This window comes from Rutilus rutilus, assembly GCF_951802725.1.
Source record: "Rutilus rutilus genome assembly, chromosome: 22".
In the NCBI taxonomy this organism is placed as follows: Eukaryota; Metazoa; Chordata; class Actinopteri; order Cypriniformes; family Leuciscidae; genus Rutilus; species Rutilus rutilus.
This window is the reverse complement of record NC_140227.1, coordinates 13,511,212-13,532,815: the sequence shown is the minus strand read 5'-3', so window position 1 is coordinate 13,532,815 and position 21,604 is coordinate 13,511,212. Positions and strand designations below refer to the sequence as shown.

The window sequence follows — 21,604 nt, the reverse complement described above, 5'->3', positions numbered from 1 at the left end:
CGTTAAAACATAGGTATATTCCATTCCATTTGACTTCATGAATATAATAATCAGCAATTATACTAATTGAATTAAATGCAAATGTGTATATTAAACGCAAAATATAGTAGCACTTTGTGAATCGGTTTGACCAAATCATGAATAAGAGTCGGTTCAGAAGAACGACTCGCTAGTGAATCGGACAGCACCAGATAGATTTTGCGCTTTTGGGATGTGCGAGCTGGTGTTGTAAGTGACGGAGTCGCGAGCGCAAAACCCTCAAAACCTGTTTTTTTCAGCTTTTTGGCTTTAAACCCCACAATTCATCCAGTGGCTAACCCGCAGAAAAGCACGCCAAAATGGCAGACAAAGAAGGTAAACTTTTTTCGTTGTGATTAACGTGCATATATTTTTTTTCTTTGGCAGAGTTTGCTAGCTTTAGCCTAAAGTGCTAATGGATGTGACCCACATTCTAACATAAGAATGAATGAGTGTCACAACCTAAGCACGTTTTTACCAAGTACCCACGGTTGACTTTGGTTAAAGCCTCTGGCATTGATAAATGATTCTATTAACTTGAATAATACAGATAATGGTTTCTCAAATCAGATCGAAATGCGGTTGTTCTCCAAGTTCCCTCCATCATTCATAAGCTGCAGTTTAACTATAGGTTGAGGAACTTTACCATGTTAAACTTCAGTTTCTGCTAATTTATTAGAATACAGCAACCTTTTGCTGCCCACTGCACTCCCACAATGCATTTATTGAGAAATGTTCATTTGAATGCATTTGGCCTGAATCTATCCTTCTGTTCTCTCTTCTCAGTGTATGATGATGCAGTGGAGGAGAGAGTAATAAATGAGGAATACAAGATCTGGAAGAAAAACACACCATTCCTGTACGATCTCGTCATGACACATGCACTCGAGTGGCCGAGTTTAACGGTGCAGTGGCTTCCTGATGTGAACAGGTAATCTTATAACTAGCCTGTCCACCTTCTGAAACAACAGATGACTAGCATCAAATCATTGTCTATCATTTTGCAGGCCTGAGGGAAAGGACTATGCGGTTCATCGGCTGGTGTTGGGCACACACACTTCGGATGAGCAGAACCACTTAGTCATCGCCAGTGTCCAGATCCCTAATGACGATGCTCAGTTTGACGCGTCCCACTACGACAGCGAGAAAGGAGGTTAGAGCTGATTTGACTATGAATGAATGAATGCTAATTTAGTATTTTTTTGTGTTGAAGTCATTATACTAAAATCAGTTTTGCGTATGTGTTTCTTCAGCAGGTATGGTCAGGACGTTGGGGGGAAATCCAGATTCAGTTGATCAATAAGACTGAATCTTTCCACAAATATGATGCGGCCACATGCATTTTTGACAACTTAAGAATGTGATGGATCTTTTTTATACATGTATTTAGTGTTTATATGGATGTTAAAGGGATAGTTTTAAATTCTGTCTTCATTTACTCGCCCTCATGCTGTTCCAAACACATAAGACTTTTCATTTTTGAAAACACAAATTATGATATTTTTTAATATTTAAGACTCTCTCTATTGAAAGTAAAATTTAACCAAAATGTCAAGCTTCAAAAAGTATATGAAGCCACTGTAAAAGTAATCCAAATGAAAAGCAGACACGGTTGAATTCCCGTTGATCACTGTTTATATGTGAAGACTAAATTAAATCTGTTCATCATATAAACCAATCGTGCCTCTTCAGAAAACTTGGATTAAACCGCTCGAATCATACAGATTTCAGGTTTAATTAGAAATATCTTTTGTGTTTCAAAGAGGAATGAAAGTCTTGTAAATGATGAGACAGTTTTCAGGTTTGGGTGAACTAACCCTTTAATACCAAGTGTAAACTGGGCCAATGAATTTGAAAGTTAATTTTTTATTTAGTTGAATGCTTCAAACTGATACTTTTCACAAATAAAGTTGATAAAACTAGGACAGAGATCAGACGTTGGACAATAATGATTGTATATAATTTTTCCCCCCAGAGTTTGGAGGTTTTGGGTCAGTGAGTGGAAAGATTGAGATTGAGATTAAGATCAACCATGAAGGAGAAGTGAACAGAGCCAGATACATGCCACAAAACCCCTGCATCATCGCCACCAAGACCCCCACCTCTGACGTGCTGGTGTTTGACTACACCAAACACCCATCTAAACCAGGTCAGTGGCTTTCAGTTGATACAAAGAAGCCCTGATATATTCTAAAGGTACACTCTGTAACGTTTGGCCCTTTAGTGGTTAAAAAAAAACTGCATGCATTTTGCGGAAGAACATTGTTTTAGTTGTTCTTCAGCTTTGCGTGACTGTGCAGATGATTATACACTTCTAGACTTAAGAGAAATAACCAGTTTAGATGGAAAGGATCTCAAGCTGACCAGCTGAAGACGTTACTGCAGCTTTACCCATTAATAATTATAACCCAGACACAGTTCCTTGAAAATAAATTCAGCACAGCGCTACAACAACCCATAATGAATTGACCCTTCACAATAGATAATTCTTTACAATGAACTCTGTTAGACAGCTACACATAGCAATTTTTCTTTTCAATAAAATACCATACTCACCTGTTGAGTAATAAAAACGCTTTTACAACATTTCAAATCCCTCAGTTCTCACTATCTCTGAAAACTAAAGCCAAGGCAATGCTGATTCTTGTTTTATTACGAGTTCTCTTTTTGCCAGTAGACTCTCCTCTGTTCTGCATTTCTTTTTTAAACGGGTGATTTCCTGGAGGTTCGAGATTTAGATGCTCCATGTAAAAATGTCTCACCCGTTGTGACAACTAACCTATGCCACTCTCACACCATATATCACACAACGCGTCAAAGTAGCCAGAGCAACTTTTCTCTATTTACGGATTTGACGAGACATGCATGGGTGAGTGACGTATGTACGCTATTTCCCATGAAAACCATCCCACCAGGTTTAAAATATGAACACTTATAATAATAGGCTTACTATAGTTAATCAGGGTAAGACAAAAATGAGTTTTGGAAGAAGAACTGATGGGATGGTTTTCATGGGAAATAGCGTACATACGTCACTCACCCATGCATTTATTTATCGAAGATGCAATCAACCAATTAATCGATAATTAAAAATCATTATTAGTTGCATCCCTAATTTAAAGATACACTGTCACTTATTTGTTCCAAATGAACAAAATTTTAATTATGAGTCTTAATTATCAATTAATTGGTTGATTGCATCTTCGATAAATCAGATAAAAAGAGCCAAATTTTATTTTCTGTATTTTATTTAAAAGTAATTTATTCTTCCCAATGTTGTCCTTGAAAACATGCAAATTGAAGGCAATGAAACTATGTGGACTATGATATACATTATTTGCAAAAAAAAAAAAGGGTTTAAAACTTAAAATTAATTGGTAAAACTTGCGCACAGTATGAAAAAACGAAACCACAATTAATAAACGTCATTACATTAGTCCATTTACAGTTACTACTCTCATGAAAATACAAGTACTTGTATGTTTAAAATGCTACATGTAAAACAAGTCCAACAAACTGCATGTTTAATCTAACAAAATCTATATACAACATGTATCAGAATTATTTCTCTTAAGCTTTCTCTTTTGTTGTTTGATTTACATTGGTGACACAAACTGCTGTGGTATATTGGGCTGCTGTCACTTTAAGATTAATGCATGGATCCGATATAATGATTCACATCTGTTTTCTTTCTCAATTGTTTACAACACATAACTGACTGTGTTTACGAGGATACACACCGAGACGGGCATTTTGACTTAATTTTGCGTGTACGTTCAAGATCAAAAGAAGAGAAAGAGACCTGAATTCGGTGTTCAGGTGCTGTCTGCGTGGCTCTGTGTGCGTGCGCAGAAAACAGTGTGCGAGTTACAGTCTTCTTGCGCTTGATGTTTGAACTGACAGGACTTAAAAACATATGCAAATGATAAACTTTCAATCCATGATGGTTAAACTTAGCAATTAATCGAATCACATGCGTTCCGAACTGGAACCGATCAACTACGACACCTCACGCTTTATGCTGAGCTCTTAAACAGGACACATCGTGTTAAATACTGAGTTTGTTTGAAGCTTAATAGAAAGCTTCTAAGCTCATGTTTAGGACAACTTTGGTTCCGCATCAGCTAACACCCTGGCCTCCATTATTTTTAAGGTGCGTTTTTGTTAATAGAATTGTTATTCACTGCTGTAAAGTGACGTGACTGTCGGACAGCAACGCGATTAATCAATAATTCGATTAGTCTATTATTATCGATTAGTTGTTGCAGCCCTATATTAAATCATGTGTGAAGTCGCTTGCTTTGATTAATATGTCTGAGTTGTCCATTTGCAGACCCCAGTGGAGAGTGTAGTCCAGACCTGAGACTGCGGGGACATCAGAAGGAGGGATACGGTTTGTCCTGGAACCCCAACCTGAGTGGAAACTTACTTAGTGCATCAGACGACCATGTGAGTGATCTCAAATTCAAACTGACCTCACATATTTAGATACCACTTTTTCCATGTCCAATACCAATAACGGTACTGCAAGCTTGGTATTGGATTGGTAGAGGTATCGGCAGATAAAATCTATACCTCACTTACTTTCTAACTGTACAGGTCTTCATTATATAAAGCTTTATTGCAGACACAGGTCCATATAGCACAACATACAGCATAAAAAAGGAGATACAAAAATACATAATAAATTCCATAATAGCCTATAGAATATACAGGCTATTACACCAGTGTCGTCTAAGCCTCAAAGTGTATCTATAACAGCTTTTCAGAGGACTGACTAGGGCTTCAATTATATGGTTCACTGAATTGTCCAGTCGACACATAAAACCAAACATCAGTTGCCTTAAGAGTGCCTCACAGGTTGGCACTCTATTAGACACAAACAAATGACTGGCACTATGCCACCTAGGGACACGGAGCAGCAATCTCATTGCATCATTGTATGCTACCATTGTATATGTCTTTGTCATCCGTCCAGTCATTAGATATAACATGACCTAAATATTTAACTTCCTCACACACAGCAAGAGGGCTGTCTGACAGATAAAAAGTCGGAAAAATTATATCATTATAAAAAAGAGATAACAGAAAAAAAAATACATAGGCCTAATAGGCCTATGACAAAAAAAGGTATATATTTTTTAGGGGTGGAACGGTACACAGAAGTCACGGTTCGGTTCAGACATCACGGTTCGGTACGAGTTCGGTACAATGGAGGGAAAAGCAAAACAAAAATGCAGAAGGCAATTTTTTTTATTGTGCATGTCTCAGGCTGTACCATAGTGTCATACAGTCTCTCCCCTGAGCTAGCTGCAACAGCCTGCCCTGAAGTGTGTAAAGTAAGATGTAAACAAAATAAGACAATCAGCTATAAAACTGAAAATAAAGCATATCTTATTTATGTGCGGACGCACGAGCGCGAGGGTGCGCGCGGCAAAAATGTCATCATTGCGGTGTGGGCGGTCTTGCGCGTTGGGTGCGCAAGGCCACATTTCGCGTGGCGGTGTGCAGTGCACGGTTTTTTAGCGCGCACGGCTCCGCATCTGAAGACGCACGACTTAGAGCCGAATCTGGCCGAGCATGTACATCTCACAGCACCGGCACCCAGTTCTTGCGTCTAAATTAAGTTGCTTACATTAACAAAATGAGCCTACAATAGCAGACATAAGCATAATAAATGGCCATGTTTTATAAAAAGGTTTACAAAACTAAATGTTTAGAAATTATGTAAGATAACGTTAATTTAGTTGTAGGTTACGTTCTCATATCCATTTTTTTTTTTTTTTTTTTTATGTCACAAGGAATAATCTGGTTTCCTTACTCGATTCTTTTGTAGTGTGGTTTTGGTGTACTAAAGTGTTGTTGTAGGCTACTAAAATAAACATTCACGAGTGTACCTTACTTCTCACCGCTGATTCCTGATGGACAGTTATACTGAGTCGCACCCTGTCGTTTCAAAGAATAGTACACCGGCGAACGCGAAGTATAAATGCCTCGTCCATTTGGGGAGGCGCGCGCTGCGGAGGCAGGCGAAAGTATAAACAAACCTAGCTTAAGGCGGGGCTACAGATTAGGTGTCCCTAAAGAACCCGCGTATCTAACAGTAGTTCCGCATTACATTAATTAATTTGCATGCGAGTTTTATTTATTTTTATACCGTGTATTCTCCGTGTAAATTCATGCACCAAACCGTGACGCCCGTACCGATTCGGTTCAATACGAATACATGTACTGTTCCACCCCTAATATTTTTATCTAGGCTACTGGATACAGCATCAAAATGAACAGTAATTCCAGTAAACCTCTTAAATCCAACAATAGTGTAGACCTTTTACATCTACATCTGGTAAAATCTTAACCCTCTGGGGACCAAGCTGTTTTTGGGGCCCTTGAGATGTTCTGACATGCTCTGACATTTGTGCTTTTTTCAGTTATTTATAAACATGTTAATGGCAAAGGTGTAAATTCACTCTATATAGCACAAACAGGCCTACCATAATATGCGAGCAACATGTATGTAGATGTTTGTATTTTTAAGAGAATAATGTTTATGCGTGGTTATTTAAAAAAATAAAAATGAAAGTTGCTGAAATAAGACCACAAAACTCATACAAAATATGTGCCCACAAGACTTTTGACTAATGGATGTTTTCTCTTCGAGTTCTAGCTTCAAAATTATGTGAAAATAGTCTTGCTTTATCGTTCTCAAAAAAAAAAAACATTGATTTAAATGGTGTAAAACAGGTTTTGCTTGGAAAGCCAATATGCGAGGGGGAGGAGTAGTTTACACCTTAGTCCCACCCACTCTGCATAATGACTCTGCATAATTAGCCATTCATTCAGGTGTGACACTGACTGAGCCACAATGCAAGGACAAAATATATATTTTGAAGAAGACTTATATTGACCATTTAAGATTTTGCTTACATCTATCTTGTAAATATGTTTTGCTATTTTATTAAAAAGGTTACAATTACAACAATAATTACAATTTCAGCAATATTTCTGCAAAAAAGTACTCTTTCTTTGTAAAAAAAAAAAAAAGATTATAGGCCTACATTTTATCATATGTATTCATTAGTTTGAATATAGCCAACATTGGAACATCTTAGTCTATGACTTTATTTTTGACAAAATAGTATTTTATATATATGAGCAGAAAAGCTTATTTGATGTGACAGTATATTCTACAGTAAAAACTGTACCCAAATCTAGTCAACAAAATGTTGTCTTTCATACTTCGCCTGACTGTAACGTTGTTTTTATGAAATATTAGGGCATAGCCTATAAATGTTAATTTGCAGTTTAATACGTTGCTTATACAAATACATTTTATTTCAACATATTTCAGTCGATTTTTACTCATCTCAGTAGGCTCTAGCAAAGCAGTTTATTCTTTCACACACAGACGCGCGATTCATATTTAGGCTAAACAGTCTTTACAAATATGTACCCTTCATTCATCTCACAGAAACGCGATTCATATTTAGGCTAAACAGTCTTTACAAATATGTACCCTTCATTCATCTCACAGAAACGCGATTCATATTTAGGCTAAACAGTCTTTACAAATATGTACCCTTCATTCATCTCACAGAAACGCGATTCATATTATAGAAACGCGATTCATCTTTTTGTTTACATAGGCCTACACTAACGTTATTCCATAACGTTATTCCACATTAACACTTGAGAAAGGATAACTTAGCCTACCTCACTCCTCAGCGGGATCTGCTCCTCATATCAGCACGGAAAATTTTCTCCATAAGGTAGGCTATATTATGCCTCTTTGTTTACAGCTGATGTGGGGGCGATTCACAGACTGAAATGGTTCTCAGAATTTGCGTTTGAATAGCACGCGCTCTCCGGGGCGTGGTCAAATTACTGTGAATCATCTCGTAATGAGCTCGACTGGAGTCGCTCTCTTTTTATACAGATTACAGAAGCTGATAATATTTGTTTTTTATATAAATTACTTCATTTAAAAGCTGCGATCTCAAGCTTTATGCCCGTGGGTCTGTTTGCCTGTTTGACTGAATTTTCGCGGAGTTATAGATCATTTTCGAACGCGTTTCAAATGGGAGTTTACTGACAGAGAGAAGGCAGAAATAGCATCATGTTAGTTTTTCTTTATTTGTCAAAAAGCAAAACACTTTATTTTTATTGTGAGTATACAGAAAAAAAATAGAAACTGAACAGGATCGATTGATGTATTACACGAAAATGAAAGATCAAAATGAACAGAGCATTTTGTGTTTATTTTTCATTGCTAAAAAAAAAAACGAGCAAAACGCGCGGGCGCGTTTTTGGTCCCCAGAGGGTTAAAGGGGACTTATTATGCCCCTTTTTACAAGATGTAATATAAGTCTCTGGTGTCCCCAGAATGTGTCTGTGAAGTTTCAGCTCAAAATACCCAACAGATCATTTATTATTTCATGTTGTAAATGCATTTTTGAGTGGAAGGAAAAACATGTTGTTTTCATGCCTGTGTCTTTAAATGCAAATGAGCTTCTGCTTTCCAGAAGAGGGCGGAGCCACTACAGCTTGTGCCTCTGATACTCTGCCAAACACTAAAACATCTGTTTAGTTTTGATTATCATCTCTATCGCGGTCACGCTTGCGTGACATTGCAGTTCTTCATCATCATGAAAGTTAATTGTCTGCATGCGCTTTAAAGCCATATCAATCTAAACTTCTGATATATGGTTTTCTGAGCGCACACATCTGAAGCATGCGCACAGAAAGCTGGATGTCAGACTGACCATCCTGTGAGTATTAAACCGTTTCTTTTCTAGCAAAAGAAAAACTGTTAATTCAGTCTAGAGCAGTGAGTGATTTTCTTATTATCTTTAATAATAATACATTTCTTAAATGCTGCTCTGGTGAGGAGATGAACATGTTGGACTGTGTACAGCTCACTCAGGGCGGGGCTATGCTAAAGCCCCGTTCACAATACAAGCGACTATCGCTGCATGTCGCCAGTGGCTGGCGGTGAGGTCGTTAGTGGGCGTTCTCACTACTGGTTGCCTAGTAATGTTTGTGAGTGACATTTACGGATGTTACTCCGTGTTGTAGACAACAAATCTGTTTTCTTGCCGCTACAAGCTAACATTTTGGAAGGAAAAGACTAAATATAAATGGAATCAGTACATAAAATGCATAATATTAAAGATGAATGAGAAACAGCGAGTGCCCTGTGCTATCGCGGCTATTTAACTGCAGAAAATGGGCAAATACTGGTCTTTCTGAGTTCATGAAACCATTCAGGCTCGGAGTCAGCACGGCGAGTACCACTGTATGTACACGGAGACATACCATAAATTATTGGACAGTTTCTGACTGCTAAAATAAACTTCTCATTCATCTTGCCTCGGTCAGACGCTGCACTGAAGAGTGACGGATCACGTGTGCTCCACTGACTTCACTCCTATTGGTTGTCGCTCGCGAAAGTCGCTCTTCATTTGCATAAAGTTAAATATTTCTCAACTTTGTCGCGTCGCCAGACACGCCCCATCCAGTCGCCAACGGTCGCAACCGCGCATGTCGCCGGAAGTCGCCCGCTCCCCAATGAAAATGAATGGTATCGTGTCGCGTGTAGTGTGAACGTAGCTTTATAGGGCAGAGTCTGTCAGCAGTTGTGGGCGGGGCCTAAACATTTGTGACGTCACAAAAGCTACAATCCGCTTGTCCTGAGACACTGCTTATGATTTATGGGGATTAAAAAAAGAGGAGTGGGTGGATTTTTACCATTATAGGGTGGTTGTGTACACACACTGACGACACATTTATGTTCAAACACCGTGTTAAAGTGAATTTTGCATAATGGGTCACCTTTAATTAAAAAAAACTTGCAATTACATAAATATAGGCTATACACACTATAAACAGCATTTCTTCACAATGTACGGTGCAGATTTTTAATAGGACAACAAACATGATAGATATGTGATGCGATCTGGGAAAACCCGTCGGATGTCGCGCTGGGCCGGTATCAGTAAATTCGAAAATAGTTTGAATGTCAGTTTTTTTTGTCAAATTTTTTTTCCATTAAATTATTATTCTATAACATCTTTTCTCTTATCTCTGAAAATATCTTGGCAAAATTCCCTTGTTTAGTGCAGAAAAACAGCGATTTATAGTGTCAAGCTGACTCTCTTTCTCTAATGCATTCTATGCAACCATTTTCTCTAACGCCCGGCAGAGGTGAAAAAAAAAACAATCGCCGTATGTCCCATACACCTGTCCGTCTCTTAACACTACAAAGATAGTTTACCTTTAAAATAAACCACATAACATGTACAGTGAATGTGTATAGTGCGCATTTCGCGCCAATCCTGTTTAAACTATAACGCCACGCAGTTTTATAACAATCGCGCGACGTCCCGACGGTGACAGTTAATTAAACCTGTTTTTCTCAAAATTCCGTTCCAGAAAATCGTAGCGATCGACCGACTTCAGATAAACATAACTTTTGCTACCAACAAGCTATGATAAAAATAAAAACAGATTTGGAAAGGGCCAGCTTCCATATGATATCAAAACCTGTAATAGGTAAAATTTCACCACGCGGTGGGTTTTCCCAGATCGCATCACATATGATAAAACAAATAAATAGGCTAACTATTATCTTTTATTGTGCACAGCTATCATGAAAAGCTTTAATGCAGAGCAGCACAAAAGTGTGTTGATGCGCATCCCGCAACATCACTTTCACGGGCGAGATTCCCTCCAGCATTAAAAGTCTGTTTAACTCAAATAGAAAAGATATTGTGTGTGCGCAACACCTGGTCTATTGCATCCACCCAACAGTTTACTGAGCCTTTTCATAGAGTTTTAAATACCAGTTACTATATGCGTGTGAATGACACGTTTCATTCAGTCTGATACTCCAGTGCCTTAATCTAACATGCCTGGCAGCGAGTGAAAATACAGTCCTTTTAAACAAAAGCATAGACCTTTACGTACAGATGGTGCATAATAATGGGAACACTAAAACATCTTGGAGAGACTGAGTTTTGCTGACTGTCGAAACCGAATGCGGCTCGCAGTTTAAATGCTGAATGCAGAATGGCGTGACTGCTGCAGTGTAGTGTTTTATTGTAATATTTAACATTGTAATATTTCTGTTCCTCAAATAAAGCTTTCAAATGGTTTCAGAAGCTTCAAAATATAATGCACGAAAAGCTTATGGTGCTTTTATAGTAGTTTTTTGTCTTTTATACAGCTTGTGAGTAACAACCATAACTCTCAGTATCGGAATATCCGTTCCATGACTGACCGATACCCAATCCGACAAAAAGGGCCCGTATCGGACCGATTTTAAGTATTGGATTAACTCATCCCTACTTAAAACTTGTATGATGTAGGATCATCTGTTGTTCTTCAACTCTAGACAATCTGTCTGTGGGATATCAGTGCCGTTCCAAAGGAGGGGAAGATAGTAGATGCCAAGACCATCTTCACAGGGCACACAGCTGTGGTGGAGGATGTGTCCTGGCACCTTCTACATGAATCGCTGTTTGGCTCTGTGGCTGATGACCAGAAACTCATGATGTGAGTAAGCAAAACGTACTGTTCTCCCTCTGCTGTGCAGGAATCAGTGAAACTGTAGGACATTTAAAGGGTTAGTTCACCCAAAAAAGAAAATTCTGTCAGTAATTACTCACCCTCATGTTGTTCCAACCCCGTAAGACTTTGTTCATCTTCGGATATTTTTTATTAAATCTGAGAGCTGTCTCACTTCTCCATTGGCTTCTATGTTATTGAAACTTGCCGGCCCAGAAAGTTAGTAAAGACAACTTTTAAAATAGTCCAAGTGACTACAGTGGTTCAACCATAAGTTTATCAAGCGACAAAAATACTTTTTGTGTGCAAAAAAACCCCAAAATACCGACTTTATTCAACTATTTATTTTCTTCTGTGTGGGCATCTGACGTGAGTTCATGTAGTGTAACAGCACAGCGCAACGTCAGAATGTAGGCTCACTATTGGCTGAAGCTGGTCATGTGTGTGATGCTGGCCAATAGTGAGCCTACATTCTGACGTTGCGCTGTGCTGTTACATTGTCTTTACTAACTTTCTGGGCTGGCAAGTTTCAATAACATAGAAGCCAATGGAGTAGTGAGACAGCTCTCAGATTTAATCAATATATCTTAATTTGTGTTCCGAAGATGAACGAAAGCCTTACGGGGTTGGAACAACATGAGGGTGAGTAATTACTGACAGAATTTTTATTTTTGGGGTGAACTAACCCTTTAGTTGTATTACACTATGAAATGTCTGTCTTCTACAGCTGGGACACACGATCCAATAACACATCAAAGCCCAGTCACTCTGTGGACGCCCACACGGCCGAAGTCAACTGCCTGTCCTTCAACCCATACAGCGAGTTTATTCTGGCCAGTGGCTCAGCAGACAAGGTCTGTACATGTTGCGATCTACATAATCACACATGCACACTCATCTGTAGGAAGAATTTGCTTTAGAGATCCGTATTCATGCGGAGGGGACACAATCCCCTTAAAGAGTTAGTTCACCCAAAAATAGAAATTCGGTCATAAATTTCTCGCCCTCATGTCGTTCCAAACCCATAAGACTTTCGTTCATCTTCAAAGCACAAATTAAGATATTTTTAATGAAATCTTAGAGATTTCTGTCCCTCTATTGACAGTCTACAGAACTACCACTTTGACCCTTTAAAAAGTTAATAAAGAGATCGTAAAACGAATCCAGATGAATTGAATGGTTTAGTCCAAATGTTCTGAAGAGATTTGATCGCTTTATATGATAAACTGATTGAATTTAGGCTTTTATTCACATATTAACATTCATCAACTCACACATCAGTTGTGGTAAACGGAAGCTCAAGCATGTTCGTTTGACATGCGAGAAACAATGAGGTTCATTCTCGCATGTCAAGTTCGGTTGAGCTTCTGTTTGTGTTTGCTGATCAATGTTTATATATGAATTAAAGCCTAAATTAAATCTGTTTATCATATAAAGCGATGGAGTCTCTTCAAAAAAATTGGACTAAACCGCTCAATTCATATGGATTGGTTTACAATCTTTTTTATAAACTTTTTGAAACATCAAAGTGGTAGTTGTGCAGACAAATCTTTCAGATTTCATCAAAAATATATTTTGTGCTTTGAAGATGAACGGAAGTCTTACGGGTTTGGAACAACATGAGGGTGAGTAATTAATAACAGAATTTTCATTTTTGTGTGAACTATCTGTTTAACTATCTGTTTAATCAGTTTTGATGTATGCATACAGCCTAATGCATAAGCTTTTAAAGTATAGTCTATTTAATATTGTGCATGATTTAGAAAAAAAATGACATGCTCACTGTTTGTTTATGGCTGTAGACTGTTGCATTGTGGGATCTGCGCAACCTGAAGTTGAAGCTTCACTCTTTTGAGTCACATAAGGATGAAATCTTCCAGGTAACTCAAGATTCTGTTACAATATAACAACATGCAATCCGTAAGCAATAGTGTAGTGATAATAATAATAATAATGCTGATTCTCTTGACAGGTCCAGTGGTCTCCTCATAACGAGACCATCCTGGCCTCCAGTGGCACAGACAGACGCCTCAATGTTTGGGACCTGAGGTATGGCATTACTACTCTTTTATAATTGATCCTGAAAATATACTTTTTTTCTTTCTTGATGCTCATTCCTGGTTTAATTTGAACCGTTCATTTGTGCTAACTGTATTTGGATCCACAAATGCTTTTATCTTATATTGATTGCTTTGTTACATTTATGTCCTTTAGTAAAATTGGAGAAGAGCAGTCTGCGGAGGACGCCGAGGACGGGCCACCTGAGCTGCTGGTGAGTCGAGATAGATTTGCTGAAAATATTTATTGTGACAGATGGAGCTATAATGATATGATTATTGATAACTATTTCAATACCACAGCAAAAAACACACACTATTGATCACACTCTATTTTAGTATAAAGTTGAATACAAGTGTAAATAACATATTTAATTAATATATATTAATTGATAATTAATATAGGATTATATATTTAAAAATTTTGGGGGGTTTAAATGTCTCTTATGCTCATCAAAGCTGCATTTATTTGATCAAAAATACAGTTTTTGACAGTAATACTGTGGAATATTACAATTTAAAATAACAGATTTCTATTTAATATAAAATGCAATTCATTCCTGAATAGCAAAGCTGAAATTATCATCATTACTCCGGTCTGCAGAGTTACATTACATGATCCTTCAAAAATCATTCTAATATGCTGATTTGATGGTCAAGATATATTTTTATCAATATTGAAAAAAGTTGTGCTACTTGATGCATTTTTTTCAGGATTCTGACTGAATAGAAATTCTAAATGAAGAGAATCATTCTGATGAATAGAAAGTTCAAAAGAAAGCATTTATTTAAAAGAAATGTATTTACTGTCAATTTTGATCAATTTAATACATCCTTTCTGAATAAAAGTATTAATATCTTGAGTAGTGTTGTCAGAAATGGTAAATTTAACTCAAGTTAAATAGGGTCCAATATTACATTTCTGCCGTATCAATACATCGATACCATCTGCGCTTTATTGCTCTCTGTTCTCTCCGACAGCGAGTTGACACACACACACACACGCCTCCTCTTACTCACTCGTCTCAATGCACTCTGATAGTGTTGGTGTTATAGGGCATGAATTTCAATGTGGGATTGTGGGTATAGCGCATAATTTTACTACTACTCACAGATTTCACAGTCACAGTCAAAGCGCACACACATAAAGCTGCCTCTTAAACAGCTTGAGAAAATTGTCAAAATGCTCATCTTGGCGAGTATTTACATAAACACAGTCGGTTGTGTCTTGATTGAAGGTAAACCGAAGAAAATGGATGTGTATCAGTGTATTGGATCCGTGCATTCAGTCTTAATGTGACAGCAGCCTAATATTCCTGTTAATCAATGAACAAAAGAAAAGAGAAAATCACTCGCTGAATAACTTTTAACTTTAATTGTAAGGATTAATCTGTATTTATTTTTTACAATGAAGAATATCCAGTGTTATTTTACATTTGATTACTTCAATTTCTGTAGTATTTCTTACCTGAATACTACTATTAGACTTACAGTACCTGAAAAACATAAAGCACTATTTCTTCCATTTGTATATTTATTCTGTTGTATTTATTTGTGCTATTGTTTGTGATTTTGTTTATTTTTTTCTTATTTTATTATTGACTGTTTGTATTTTTATGTAAATGAAATTTAAAGTTTGAAACCAAGCTTCCTTGTAAGCTATTGCGCAACAACATTACCCCATTGTAAAAACACAAATACATTGAGTGAGCAAGCATTTAAGTGAGATAATTGTAATGGTAATTGATTAAGTATGAAATATAGAATCAAAATTAGATTCAAAATCTTGTCTCTTTAGAAGCCTTGGATTAAACCGCTTGATTCATGTGGATTACTGTTATGATGTGTATCATTTTTGAAGCTTGAAAATATTGATAGAATTTCAATGCATGTACAATTTTGCATGCCAGTTTTGACAGTCTAATAATCCACTTTTGTTTGTTTTGGTAGTTCATTCATGGTGGGCACACAGCTAAGATCTCAGATTTCTCCTGGAACCCAAATGAACCCTGGGTAATCTGTTCTGTGTCAGAGGACAACATTATGCAAGTATGGCAGATGGTAAGTACAGCAAAACTGTAGATTCTTAAGATTTCCATTTATTTTGAGGATGGTTTTTTTTTTAGGACTTTGCACTGATATCATAAACTTGTCTCGTTTAGGCTGAGAACATCTACAATGATGAAGAGCCAGACACCCCCGCGTCGGAGCTGGAGGGACAGGCGTCATAACTGATCTCATTAAAAATCTACAACCCTTTCATGGCTTCTTACTCCAGCTTTTGCTTTTCAGCATTATTCAGTAAAATCCATCCTCTTACTTTCTACTCCATACATAGAAGATACTTTATCCATCACAGGGTCCTTCTGTAGACTAAAAGGTTCAGCCCACACCCAGTAGAGAAGTTTGTCCTCAGATGGTTTGGAGAAAGACTGCACCACTTGTTCAATCACTTCTGAGAAGTTACGGCCTGGTGTGGCTCATCACAATTCTAAATTTGTTTTTGTGCATAAACCTTGGTGTCAATTTGCAAAAAATCTTTTGTAATAACTTTTAGAATGATTTTGTATTCCTAAATTGTTGATAATTTTCTGTACTTAATTCACTTATGAAAATAAACTACAGATCAACTGTTTTTTGTTTCAAAATGTCAGACTTTCTCATTGTTCTTTGTGTGTGTTTTTAAAATTATATTTGAATGTATTAAAATTGGGGGAAGGGGGGTTTAGTGTACTGAGCAATATCTGCATAGCTGGCCTACAACCAATCAAATCACTTTCCTGGGTTTTCAATGTGTCCTGTCCTCCAGTAGTGGTCTGGGTAATGGGAGGAGGGGGGGGGGGGGGGGAGGCCAAAAGGTGCACAAAGGTGTGAAAATGTTCTCTTGAAAAAAACTTTGATGGGATTACTTGCCATGGCAACAAATGGCTGTAGCACGGAAGTATACGTCCACAACATGATACATCCGATTTGGTATCATTTCGGATGTATACGGATACAGACCCATGGAATTTGAGCTATTTCAAAATTGTTATTTATATGTTAAATTATCTTTTTAAAACATAAGCGCAGAGTGTTATGTGTGTGTGTCGAAAGAATTTGTCCGCAGCTGCTCAAAAAAAAAAAAAAAAAAAACCACTGTCTGTTTTGTAAGGAACATGCAAATATGTAAAATATAGCAGGAGACCTTTTAATTGTTTACTAATAAAACAGTTATTTTTTATGTCAGTGTCTGTCGGCTAGACAGATGAAGTGACGACTCGCGATCTTCGCAGCGCCAGAGAGAAATCCCGACCAGACTCGCTCAAGAGACTGTGTCAACAGCAAGGGGAGAAAGAATTTGTGACAAACACTTGTTGCGTTAGAAAATGTTGTACGATGTATTTAAGGAATTTAAATGCTAAAGCAGTGAAATTTAAAACATCACATCACAAAATAATATATATTTTTATTTATAATGACCAGGAGAACAGCAAGGATTTGCCGTGGAACAAATAAATGTAACCTTATAATAACCCTATTTTATATTTCCTATTTAGTTTATAATTATTATTGTTTCTCTCTTTTTTATGACCTATTTAGTTTCAAGCTAATACATTTAATTGACCCTTATTCTATTAATATATGTATATAATTTATTTGTTTATCTATTTATTCAGTTTGTTTCTAATTGGCTTATTTAATGTAAACGTTTTAAATTCGAATACAATCCTTCCAAATGATAACCCTGTAAGAATACCCTTTTTACTCTCGTTCTCCAAGAAAAAAAATATTTTAAAAAAAATATAAAACCAAAATTGAATGAAATACAATAGAATTTGAAAGTAGAAAAATAACAGTAGAGAAAATAAAATCACAACAGGTCAAATTTACTGCTTCAATAGCAGTCTCAATATAATTCAGATTCCTCTTTATATATATATATATATATATATATATATATATATATATATATATATATATATACACACTAATTCTCAGTTCCAGTTCGAATGCCGCTCCCACGAGATCCTTCTTCCGCAATGTATCTCAGACCAACCAGAGCCCGTCTACGGAGAGCCTTGGCACTTCCTATTAGCCCCATTGTATCGATCTTGGTTGCAGTTCCATTAGAATTCCACTGGAGGTGATCGCGGGCGATTGCAGACTGAATGGGAGTCTATGGGGCTAGGCGGCTAAACCAATGAGCATTAAGCTGTGTCGTCAGCAAGTCGTTTCCCATCGTGCTTTTGATCAGCGCAGTCGGTGGAGAGCAACTGCGCTCGACTGCAGAATCCGACACGTGCGCCTTGCGCTCGCGAGAAATTTTTGCCAAACGTCAGCATGACATCAGAGCAAGGCGGACCGCACTCGGACACATTTCTAACCGGCATGCATCTCGCGCTGATCACCGGTGATCGATTCTGCGCAGATTTTGCTCATCTCAAACAAGCCTATTGTAAGAATATCATATTGCACGTGATATTTGACTGTTAGACGAGGCTTTTTTTAAGTTGCAAGCGCGGTGCCGCGGGCGCGATTGCCGTCAGTCCGCCTGCTAGTGACAGAATATCCTGTGTACTGTTAATGTCGTGGCAGGGCAATAATGTTAACGTTAGTCCTTAAAGGGATAGTTCACTTTGAAATTAAATTTTGGTATGTTTTAGCTTACTGAAGGGCATCCAAGAAGTAGGTGTCTTTGTTTCCGCAGTAGTTTCAATTTTGATATTTTTAGGTCAAACCGTTCTTGTCTGTCAGTCATATAATGCAGGTCTATGGTCACTGTCTCAAAGAGCATGCACAAGTCCAAATTAAAACAATTCCCCATCGTCCAAATGAAACAATTCCCCATCGTAAGTACACTTTGATGGCCTAAGACACGAAACGAGCGGTTTGTGTGAGAAAACGAACCGTATTTATATAGTTTTTGCCTCTTGAACAAAGCCGCGTCCAACTGATCTGACGGCGCGGGCGGGTATAGATATATACACTGATGTCGCCTTGGCTAATGAACTGCAATAGCGAAGGCGACATCTAGTGCTAGTGTTTCTATACCCGCACGCGGGCGGATATAGATATAGAAACACTAGATGTCACTAGATGAAGTTTGGGTATGCCTCCTTTTCATGTGATCATGGTATAAATATTGGGGGGGTTGTAATGCATATATTTAAATATTGGGGGGGGTTATGTCCCCCCCACAAATTACGCCCCTGGGTTGATTGCATAATTTGACTGGTTTCATATTGATTGTTTTATCTGTGCAGGTGAAGGACTTCTTGGGGAAATGGGCGGCTCTTCGGATTGAATCACAGGTAAAACAGACTCACTTCTCTTTTCTGCCACTCTTCACACATATTTCTATGCCAATTTTTTAATATGTATCACATTCAAATGGAACAGCAAATGCCACTATTCACTGTGTGTAAGAACTATCACTTTGCATGTGACCATGTTGCTCAACAATGTATTTTAACTGAACATGTTGCATCACAAATGTGTTTTCTGTTGCAATCGAGTATTAGTCTTTTTATATAATTATTTTTGTTTCTTTTTGGTTTTGTAGCTTTGTGCTGAGTTCAACTGTCACGGCTTTGCCTGGCTCCTCCTCCTGTTTGTGTGCTGCGTCTGTCTCCTACAGGTGAGCTGGGCGCAGGTGTTTGGAGTTGTGCTAATCAGTTCCTGGTCTAGGCCTTTAAAGACGCTTCAGATGAGACCGGGAGGAGATCTGCCGCTGTTCCATCTCTCCCGCACCGTTTAGGATTTTTGTTTTGCTTATTCACTGCACTTCACTACACTGATTGCTTACACTTTTATTTTTTTAAAGCCAACTTCATTACTGACTGTATACAATTTATTCTGTTAAAATTCTATTTATTTAATAAATCTAATATCTATTGCTATTCCGCATGTGGTCTTTCCCTACTCTGTTGCTTGCTTTGAGCCAGGCTTGTAACACAACGCATCACAAACGTCAACATACGGAACCAGTTCTCTGCTGTGCTTGACCAACATACACCTGCACTGGTGGCCTTGTATAGGCAGAAGGCAGCACGAACCGGAAAGATATCAGAGGCGCTGCGTGACATCTTAAAGATTTATGAACTGGTATGTTTTGTCTCTTATGTTTACTGTGATGGCCAACTTATTCAAACTGAAAATTCAGTTTTGTGGTTCTTGCAGATTGTGAATCCATTTAAATGCTTTTTAATTTCAAACTTTACAGGAATCTGTAAGGCGCCTCCATAATTCAGAGAAAAACCCACACAAATACGATCCACAAACCGGGTAAGACTGCGTATTGTATACTGTAAATGTTAGTTTAATCTACTACTATAATACCAAAATATTAAATACATAAATACCAAAACTGAATTTCATTAATGATGCCTGCAACTTTTTCCCCCAGAATAAATTCATCACATAACCTGACTGTGACCACTTACCTCTTCGAAGAATTAAGGACAACTTTTACAGACGTTGACCCTGAATGTGTAAAAGGGAATCTTAAAGATGTTGTAATCATTTTAATGTCCTCTGTTTTACTTTTATTGGCATTACATTTATTTATGATTTATTTAACGGGTTGCAAGATGTATTTTGAAACTTTGCGGAGGAAGTATTCTTTGGCTCAGCCTGAAAAGGCCCAGAAAAGAAACACTATGAAGAACATTGCAAAGAACCGTCAAAGAAAGAGACGGGTAAGTTAAAGGTTTAGTGGAGGATTTTCTTTTTCCGGGTGGATCATCAAGACTATTGTTCCTCCTAATTGTCAATCATTCTGGTGATATGTTTACGTAAGGCCATGTATGTGCTTGCAAGTAAGCATGTATGAGCGATGCCGACAGCAAATTGTAAACAGAGCATGCACGAGGAGAACAGGGCCCGTGCATGCTCTCTCGTACACGTTTAATAGGCGTTCTCTCTCGGGAGCAGGTAGAGTGTTGCGCATGTGAAAGTGGAGAGGGCGGTTCTTTTCTAAAATTCGGAAAAATCCTCCACTATACCTTTAAGAAACTGGTTAAGCAGGTTTTTTTTCTTTTTTTTTTTTTTCTTCAGAATGTAACTGTTTGCTTTTTGCAGGTGTTTTAGTGGTTAAATTACTGTCATGTTTTGCAGTTGCTGGAGACCAGGTCCAGTGTTGTACAAACCAACACAGAAAGGGAACTGTGGAAGACTGCAGCAATAGAACTGATGTCTGATGAAGATGCTATTGTTGATGGAAGGCCAGTGTGGATGGTGAGGTCTCCACCAAACAGAACCACAGAGTTATCTGCTCTCTGCCAGGTACTACAAACCAGACTAGAGGCTGACCCACGCTACATGTCACACCACCAGTGCATCATGGCAGTTTGAAAAAATGAATATTTACATATATTTTATATACACTTAATTTCTATATTTCTTATTTATTGATCTCGTTTTATATTGTATACTTTGTATATTTGTTCCTTTTTGATGTGCATGTTGCTTATCTCCATCCATCCATCTTCTTCCGCTTATCCGGGGCCGGGTCGCGGGGGCAGCAGTCTAAGCAGAGATGCCCAGACTTCCCTCTCCCTAGACACTTCCTCCAGCTCTTCCGGGGGGACACCGAGGCGTTCCCAGGCCAGCCGGGAGACATAGTCTCTCCAGCGTGTCCTAGCTCCTTATCTCCACGTTTTGTATTTTATTCCTTTACACCTTTGTTCACATTTCTTTTTCCCCATTCATTTTAATGTATGTTTATGTTCTTTGGAATGGTCATGTTATATTTGTTTTTGTTCCTTTTACATTTTAATCCCTTCAAATATTTTTGTTCCCCCATTCCTTTTTAATGCTTGTTTTACATTTTTTTAATTTATTTTTTCAACTTTTTTTTTTTTTTTGATATCTGAAGCTACATATTTTGTGTGAATGCTAATTTTTTTAGCAATTAAATAGTTACATAGTACTACTGTGTCTGAGCACGTGAAGATGAGGTGAAACCAGGCATGACTAAGGAA

General features: G+C 37.7%; 1 protein-coding gene and 1 long non-coding RNA gene across 3 annotated transcripts; both read left to right on the top strand.

The window, feature by feature from the left end:
• Positions 1-178: 178 nt before the first annotated feature.
• rbbp7 (RB binding protein 7, chromatin remodeling factor) lies at positions 179-16,275 on the top strand. Of its 2 annotated transcripts, none has more exons than XM_084395779.1 (12): positions 179-354; positions 805-949; positions 1,026-1,171; positions 1,994-2,167; positions 4,352-4,467; positions 11,411-11,571; positions 12,311-12,437; positions 13,386-13,463; positions 13,556-13,632; positions 13,798-13,855; positions 15,591-15,701; positions 15,803-16,275. In XM_084395779.1, the coding sequence occupies exons 1-12, from the start codon at positions 339-341 to the stop codon at positions 15,869-15,871; spliced, it is 1,278 nt and encodes a 425-aa protein (XP_084251905.1). In that variant the 5' UTR covers positions 179-338; the 3' UTR covers positions 15,872-16,275. The 2 variants fall into 2 exon arrangements, with proteins under 2 accessions (XP_084251905.1, XP_084251904.1); XM_084395778.1 differs by having other exon boundaries at positions 203-354; positions 1,991-2,167.
• Positions 16,276-19,848: 3,573 nt separating this feature from the next.
• LOC311281918 lies at positions 19,849-20,984 on the top strand. Its single transcript, XR_014625862.1, has 3 exons — positions 19,849-19,907; positions 20,029-20,320; positions 20,739-20,984. It is a non-coding gene; the product is annotated as an uncharacterized lncRNA (long non-coding RNA).
• Positions 20,985-21,604: the final 620 nt, after the last annotated feature.